Genomic DNA, 8684 nt, shown 5'->3' on the forward strand with positions numbered 1-8684 from the left:
ATTATTATTTTAATTAAATTGACTTAAATATATTTTCTAAATAAGTAAAACCCAATCAGATAAATTTTTAAGTAAAAATATGATTTTTTTTAAATACTTATCAATATTTATATTTTTTATTTGGTCTTACTTTGGTAAAAAATATTGATAATTTATCCATAATACATCTTTGAACTTGAAGAATACTTTTTTGCTCAAAATTTTAATACCAAAATATGTCTATTTTAATGCTATCAGATGGTAGACCGATACTTTCCAAAGGTAAACAATTTTAAAAGCAAACTAAATTCATAATTAAAAGAATTTTATGTACCACTTATTCTAAAAGCGCAGTTATGTGAACATTTGAACATAAATATTTAAAAAATATTAATTAATTATACTATAAGTATCAATGCCATAACATTTCCTCAGCTTCCGGATGTAACAGAAATCATCGACAATTTGGATAACTTGATAAGTAAGGACATAGCCTCGGCTGGCAAGCGTGGACGCGATATACTGAATCAAATGCGCGCACATCTCAATACAACAATTGCAAAATATACACCAAAAATCATTGAATCCATAAATAAAGCAGGTGTGTGTGTGGTTTAACAACATTTTAAGTCACTTTCAAGCATTGCTCTTGCCTTGTTTGCTAATTAACACCTTTTTCTTTCGTAGGTCATGCTTTCCAACATGCCTCAAACGAAATCAAAATGGAGCTTAACAAACTTTCTCAAGTTATTAAAGACAATACTAAAAAGTATACTGGTGTTGCCGATGATTATTTGGAAGAATATGGACCGTATCGATTTTACTTTGGCATCGCTGTGTGCTCAATATTGTTACTGGTGAGTCACACGGACGATTTGTTAATTTATTGTGTTTATTATTAATGGGAAAATAAATTTAAACACGCTTTTGAATTTAATTTTTTGCAGATTTTGCTTTGCGTGGTGGCTGCTTTGTTGTGCGGCATTTGTGGTAAACGGCCGGACGGTTATGGCGATGACTGCTGCAATAAAGGCTCAGGCTCACGTTTTTTGATGATGTAAGTGGCAGAGCACACCAATCATAATACATATTTTATGTTAACATACGATTTTTTTCTTTACACAGGGCTGTAGCGCTGATTTTCCTCTTTATCTCTCTGGTTGCTTTGGTAACACTGGTGCACTTTTTGATCGGTCTAATCGCCTATCGTGGCGTATGTCTTCCATTAAAGTAAGTCAGGCTATCAGCTTTTTATAAGCAAAAAAAGAGGCGTTTGTTAACATTTTTTCCATTCTATTTTAGGGACCCTCAAAATGACGAAATATTCGCACAATTCGACAATTCGATCGACTTAAATAATGTGCTTTATCCACCGCAAAACAAAGGCAAACCGACCTCGGGTGGTTTACCACCACTGCGCATTTCACACGTGATAACCGCCTGCCAACGCAATCAAACAATCTACGAAGTGTTGCACATACACAATCGCATTGACATTCACGAAATTAACGACTATCCAGCACAATATAAAATCAATCAGACACTAGATGATCTGGTAGATGGCATATCATTTGACGACAGCGATATCGATATTTTAAGTGCCGAGGATAAACAACGCATACTCAATCTGGCCGATTCAGCATTGAAGAATTTCGATTCCGCCCAATATATAGACAATCTGAACGACACCATCACCAAACATTCGTTAACAGAAATTGCTCAAGAATTGCGTCAGACAGCGAAGAAAATCGACAAAAGTGAGGATATGAAAGATGTGCAGGTTAGTCTGCGTAATCAGGCATTGCATTTGGAGACTTACGAACAAAACTGGGTAATACCAATGAAGAATCAATCGGTGGAACTTATACGGCTTGCCAATGATTTAGATCATAATTTGCGCTATAAGGATCGTCCATTCCACGAATCCATACCGTTGTTGGTCAGTGAGATTGAGCGTGCGCAGTTATTCTTTCGCGTGGAGGGACGACAATTCGTTAAGAATACCGCAGTAAATTTGACGCACTATTTTGCCAGCGAAATAGAGAACTACTTGAGAATGGTTGTGGTGGCAGTGGAGAAGAAAATTGGCTTATGTGCGCCGCTAGCGAATGTCTATGACTCTGGTGTGGTTGGATTGTGTAGTGCTATTGTAGATCCATTGGTAAGCGCTAGAAGTTGTATAAATGTTTAAATAAAATTCCAATAACTCTTTATACGCTTTTTTTTTGCAGAATGGATTCTGGTCTGGTGCCGCTTTGTGTGTTGTACTCTTTCTGCCAACGCTGCTGGTGGCAGTCAAATTGGCTAGTTTATATCAGAAGTCTGACCCATATCCCGGTCCACTAGTGGAATCGTAAGTGCCAAAGCTTACACAAAATCCTAATATGTAGCGAATACTTGTATATAATAATGCCGTTAGGTTTATATGCACTTCAAATCAATAAGCTAAGCTTTTCATACTAAYTTTTTGTTATTTTATTGCAATATATTTACAAAAAGATTATTTTATTTTAGGTTTTATTAAACCCTTTTAACTCCCTAGTTTATAAAAAAAAATCTAGTAAAAAACGCACCAACTAACTTTTGTTATATATTTATTATAATTAAATACATATTTTATTAGTGTTACTTTAATATAACCACTATAATATTTCTCTTTAGAAGTAAACAAAAAAATTAAAACACGAATATTTTTTTTTTTACTATTCCTTTTTTAGTTTTGTAGCATGTATTTAGCAATTTATGCTTTAAATATAAAAAAAAAAAATATTTATATATTAATAAAAAATACTACCAAACTAATTAGTCTTTATTATTGTTATTTTTGACTTCTAATTCACATATTATCTGTCCTCTTGCATGCCCACTGCTTTTCATAATGTTTGTGTCTTACATTTGATAAAAATTTTGCAACTACCAATTTTCAGGGAGTATTTGTATGACGCATATAGTGAACGTGATCAYATTCCATTGGCAAAGTAAGTGAATCATTCAATATCAACACTTTTAATACATATTAATTACATTTGTCGCYTTAGTTTTTCTGTACAATTTTGGTTTTTGTACACACCGTGATTTTGTCCTTTGTTCGTCAAATTGTGTTTGGCATAAAATTTGTAGGATTTTATGTAATTAAATTTGAAGTTCTGCTTATTACAAATTTGAGATTATTTTTTTATGCTGTTGTTTTATATAATAAAAATTTCAATTTTGTATTGAATATATAGAAATGTAAGTTTTAGGTTATGTTAATCCGCTTTTTAGAAAGAATACCTACAATATAAAAAACATGTGGAAAATCAACGATACATTATTCTACTCAAGGACTTATATTGTAGGAATATGCCTTAAAACTGAAAGAATATTTTCGTTGTTTTTAAAGCAACAACTAGTCATSTATCAATTCCTCTTCAATATTAATTTTATTTACCCCATATTGACTATCAAAGGAATTGCGATCTTTCGTAGACCACTTYTTTAAAAAAAGTGAATTCAAATTTACTTTTAAAGTGATATCTAAATTTTGAAAAATAATTTCGAAAGAAATTAGCTTGCGGCAAATATTTTCTTTAAACTATTKCCTACATTGACAACATGAAAATTGTATCTCTATAACTGACGTCCATCGTAATATTCATTAGCAGCTACTATTAATAAATATTTTTTTAACTTGAATAACAAAATTTTTTTAGTTAAAATTTTTACAATTTTTTATTTTGTTTCTTTTAGCTGGAAAACTTTTTTTCGTTTTTATTTATACTTTAAACATATATTTCTTCCGTTTGTTTGCGAAAAAACTATACACTTTCATTTTAACTTTTTATAGTGGGCCAAAGAACAAGCGCCGAAAGAATAAAGACCGTAGACGCGGTCGTGAATACTACGAGGATCCAGTCGCTTCCACGACGCACGGTGTGCCACCAACTGTCGGTGTGCGTGACACGCGTTACAGCGACATGGCACCCAAGTAAGTGTTAAACTTAAACGCATTACTTTCCGCTTACTCCATTATATTCATAATTGCTGAATGCATACATTTATGCCAAAAATATTGTTGTGCGCTTATATCAGCTAATATTTACGAATATAGTTAAATAATAAACTTCCAAATGGCTGCTCTCATACTAAACGGCTGATTTAGTGCTAATTTGCTATGCATAACTGTAATGTTTTTTTGCTCTGTATGCGCGTGTACGGCATTTTTACATATTTAGTATGTTAGTTGCTTATTATTTTGTAATTTATTTGGTATTTAAATTTTTTTATTTTTTTTATCTTAATTTCCTTAGAGCTAAGTGTATTGTTGGCTCTGTTGATACGAGGCCAAGATCATTGATGGGCGATGGTTTCTATTAGGTTCTATAACACTGACGTTGGTGATGATTTTCGATCATGATGATGTTATAGTGGTGCGTTGGTTAATTTAAAATGTTTTTCTTTGAGTGTCTTATACGTTTTGTACCCGGCGTGCGAAACATTCAAATGAATATGCCTAGCTTAGTKTCTAACAAATTTGCCTCTTTCTTTCTATTTCTGCAATTACTAATGCTTACGTGAGCTTATTACATACAAACATACATACACTTATTGCTAATCATTAATTTTGGACTCAAAATTATTATTTTTTTTTTAAATTGTGGTAATTATGGTCAGAAAACCACTTCATTTAATTCAGCAAGTCACTTTTATAACTGCTTTAATTATTTTTTTTTATTAATACTTGTATTATATTTTCATTACCGCTATACACATTTGCACAACCGTTAGGCCGAAACAAATTGAGTTGAAAAATGTATGGAAACTGAAGTATTGGAAAMCACAAAATTCTGTAAATCCGTTTTATTTTTAGCTGTACAAGCTTTTMAAATATGGAAATTCATTTTTTAAAATCAAATTTTTTTTTAATAAACTTGCTTATAATAGGTAAAAATTAATCGGGTGTAGTTATAGTCGATTTAGTGCTGTTTGTTTARGTCAAAATATGCATTTTTATATCTACAATATTATGGGGCACAGCGTGGCAGCCTCAGTATCCTTTTATTTATTTTTGGTAATTTAAAAAAAAATACCGTATCAGCTGCTTGAAATTTTACGGATGTATTTAGACATATTTTAAAAATACACAAACTGTTGGAAAAATGTTAAGTACTATTCTTCAAACTAACGGCTTTAAAAATGTTTCACCGCTGCCCCGTGATTGAAACCTAAGGAATCTCTACCGTGTTTTTTTAGACCTGTTGGAAGTAGTACAACACATATAATATAAAAATTAAGTTTTATTGTAAAGATAARGCTTTGCCATTATGTTTTAAAAATAATTTCGTCCAAGCGCCTYGGGTTTATTAGTGTAGKCAAGCGAYGCCGATGTCGGCTKCATTTTTGAAGAAATATTGACCAATGATGACCTCTACCCTCTGATGACCGTTCGGCTTCARGGCACGTCTGCCTGATCAAAATCTAATGCTTGTGTAGGAAAACTTGCTTTGCTATTTGTGAAGGCTTCAGTACAACTGAAGTTAATATAATATATATTTTTTTAATGTCACACTAAATGTGTCCCTTCAGAGGGAAATGATGCCAGAACTTTAAGTTAAGTTTAGTTGTTTCATATCGCTTATAATAAAGTTCGAGATATTATATTTAATATAAGAAAAAAAACATTTTTTTAAATATATAGTATGTATGTGTATTAAATTTAGCGGGTTCGAAATGTCTAACAGAAGTTTTATTCATATTAACATAGATTTTTGCTTAATTCTCTGCAGTTAGTCCAACAAAACATATTATTTGCTAAAGCTGGCTGATTTTAAGCCATGAATGAGAAAATGAATTTTATTCGAAATTTATGTATCATAAGCAAAATATTTTATTTTTATTACGCCTTTTAATATAATATTTGTACTCATCGCTTAAATTATTGCTGTATCTATTTTTTTATATTCCTGTGAACKCATTAGTTTTTAAATTTAAACATGGTCCAAAAACTAGATTAGTCCACGTTTTTTTTACCAGCTTACTGCACAAACATAATAAATACTCTTCCTCACGTGTCTACGATATCATCATCATCAGTTCACCACCATCATCATCAAATATACGCGCTTTTGCGTCAAAAATAAGCAAACATTTGATTTCAAATATGCGCTTAAACTATAACTACACATAAATATCAACATTAGACAAAGCATTTTTCATTCTKCCACATCAAATTGCCTAGTGTAAGCCTTAATGTGTTCGTAAACTGTCAGCTTAAGGCTTTTTGTATTAACATTTTACAACTTGTCTGTCAGTTCTGCTTATAGCAATGCATACAYATATGTATGTATGTGTCGYAAAACAAAAAACGTCACGCACACGATGACTAATATTAAACATTTCAAACATTCTTCGCCACAGCCACTTACATCTAGCGGCAGACACGCTGCAACTCATAAGTTTGTGTTTCATTTTCTTGCTCCAAATAAAATTGTATAAATATATACATATGTGTGTGTTTTTGAAATTTCGAATAAAATTGGTACTCAAATATGTTTTCTTTTGCGTCTACCTATTGCAGGCATTGGGATGGCGGCCCACCGAGATACCAGAATCCACCAATGGCACCACCTGCCTCCGAGTACGAACGCCCACCGCCATATTACTATCCGGGTGCCACGGAGCAAGACTAAGTAATACAGATCGAGATACATTTTTAAAATGTCGCCAACAAACATGTAAACCAAACAGCACCAAAAACAACAACATAAACATAAGCAACAAATGCAATAACAACAAAAGCAGTGAGCAGAGACAAATAGAACACTTGTGAAATGCCTGTGCCGTTGCAGAGGAGGCGCGAGACGACTTCCAGCAACAATAACACAACATAATTATGTGGCATGAGTGCGTCCAAAAGTTATTAATAGCGTATTTTCTAAAACGCATTTGTTTTTGATTTTGCTACTTTGGAAAACTTGTGGAATTCAAATTGATTACGGCAGCCGCGGCACACTTGCCCACATCACAACAGTTTTTCTACTCTCAAAAATTATAAACAAACAATCAAAATCGAAGCATATTTTAGCGAATAATAAAAAAGAAACATTAAAGAACTTATAAAAAGCAAGTGAAAACAATTTCTTGATTGCACATAAAAATACTGTTGGTTTCAAAAACCGAAAAGCGTGTGGAAAAGTTATAGCTACATAAATATATAAAGCAAAAAAGAAAACATAGGAGAAAAAACGAAAATAAAAACACAGCCATTATGCATTTTCATTCCAGAGCCCCCGACACACATACACACATATGTAGTAGATACTCGAAAATCGTTTCGATAATCTCAAGTATTTTAGTTAGTTTTATATTGAATTGTTGTTCAAAAATATATATGTGTATGTATTYTATATGTGAAATGAGACTGTATTTGTTAGATTTTGTAAACACTTTTAATGAGTTGATGAGTTCACGTCTCATTAGCTACATATAAATATATTTACCTAGGTACTCAGACACACACACACACAACATTATTTTTAAACATRCCACGATTCGTGTATTTCAATTTTAGTAATATAATGAAAATAATAATAAATAATTAATATTAATATTGAATTCATAAATTTTATTATAAGCATTTATATAAACTATATGTGTACACCATTCAATTAATTGCAAGTATGTTAGATTTTAAATATATACTATATTTATGTATACATAAATGTACAAGCAGAAGAAAAAAAAAACAAATAATAACAATTTGAATTGTGAAATGAACCATTTATAATGAAATGAACGAATTTTTTTATTATTACWACCAAATGTTTTTTATATTTACAAAATAAATGAAAGCGCTGYAGACGACACATCGACGTTGCAAGCACATCATTTTTTTTTTACATTAAGTTTCTTTATTTTCTTAGCAACTTTTTGCAATAATAAATGTCACAAAAATTGTAGTTTGTTAAGTATGAATCCGGCAAACGCATATTTAGGCGGAGKTTGCTGCAGCCCATAAGTAAGAAAGCAATATGTTGGCAAGCGTAGCAAGTAATTGTAGAATTTCGAAGAAAAATGTTGCATTTAAAAGTGAGCTAAGGTGGTATAAAGCGTGCTGCAGGAAAATATAATAACAATAACAGCTAAAACTCGAAACAGTTGCGAAACTGCAGGAAATACGAAAGGCATTTTTAAGACTGCGTTCACACGGGGACTCTTTTGTCGCTCATTATCAGCAAAATCGCTTTTGAAAACGTCACATAAGCGACATGACAACTTGAGACGAACAATTTTCTCTTTTATATCACATTCCCAAATTCGGGTACGCGGTGCACACAAATACTGTGGGTTAACTAATTTTGTATACGTATTCAGAATTTACTAAAACCTTTCTATTATGAATATTTGCATATTATTTAATATAAATAAATGATAAAAGTAAAATTTTCGAACGTAATGCAATTATTCATTTGAAACCGACTGCGTTTGCAACCATGGAAGGTATTTTAAAATGAATAGGAGTAACGAATTGCATTGTTGTTGTTTTAACGGTTATCAGTAGTAACGTAGTAGCGAACGCTTACGCACCAGAACATAAAGTGTGCGTCGGATGGCACAGTTGTTTCTTCTTTCCTCGCCTATAAAAACCATTTTGGGCGATAAAAGATTCACTCGTGTGTTCATAGTCTTAGCTGCTTCGATTCAAATGTGTGTTTAGTTAATACAGC

General features: G+C 31.9%; 1 protein-coding gene across 3 annotated transcripts in view; it reads left to right on the top strand.

The window, feature by feature from the left end:
• Nucleotides 1-7853, top strand: part of LOC108976979 (prominin-like protein) — a 22721-nt gene extending 14868 nt beyond the window's left edge. The window contains exons 8-17 of one of the 3 annotated variants that reach the window (XM_018946449.1): nucleotides 238-261; nucleotides 415-580; nucleotides 667-836; nucleotides 927-1036; nucleotides 1105-1209; nucleotides 1282-2140; nucleotides 2211-2332; nucleotides 2907-2957; nucleotides 3806-3946; nucleotides 6536-7853. In XM_018946449.1, coding sequence (XP_018801994.1) covers nucleotides 238-261; nucleotides 415-580; nucleotides 667-836; nucleotides 927-1036; nucleotides 1105-1209; nucleotides 1282-2140; nucleotides 2211-2332; nucleotides 2907-2957; nucleotides 3806-3946; nucleotides 6536-6647 — 1860 coding nt within the window. In that variant the 3' untranslated portion in view covers nucleotides 6648-7853. The remainder of the gene's footprint in view (nucleotides 1-237; nucleotides 262-414; nucleotides 581-666; nucleotides 837-926; nucleotides 1037-1104; nucleotides 1210-1281; nucleotides 2141-2210; nucleotides 2333-2906; nucleotides 2958-3805; nucleotides 3947-6535) is intronic. The other 2 variants (XM_018946467.1, XM_018946457.1) reach the window with 2 other exon arrangements.
• The last annotated feature ends 831 nt before the right edge of the window (nucleotides 7854-8684 follow it).

The sequence above is a fragment of the Bactrocera latifrons genome, unplaced genomic scaffold (assembly GCF_001853355.1).
Source record: "Bactrocera latifrons isolate USDA-ARS-PBARC rearing strain unplaced genomic scaffold, ASM185335v1 scaffold_116, whole genome shotgun sequence".
In the NCBI taxonomy this organism is placed as follows: Eukaryota; Metazoa; Arthropoda; class Insecta; order Diptera; family Tephritidae; genus Bactrocera; species Bactrocera latifrons.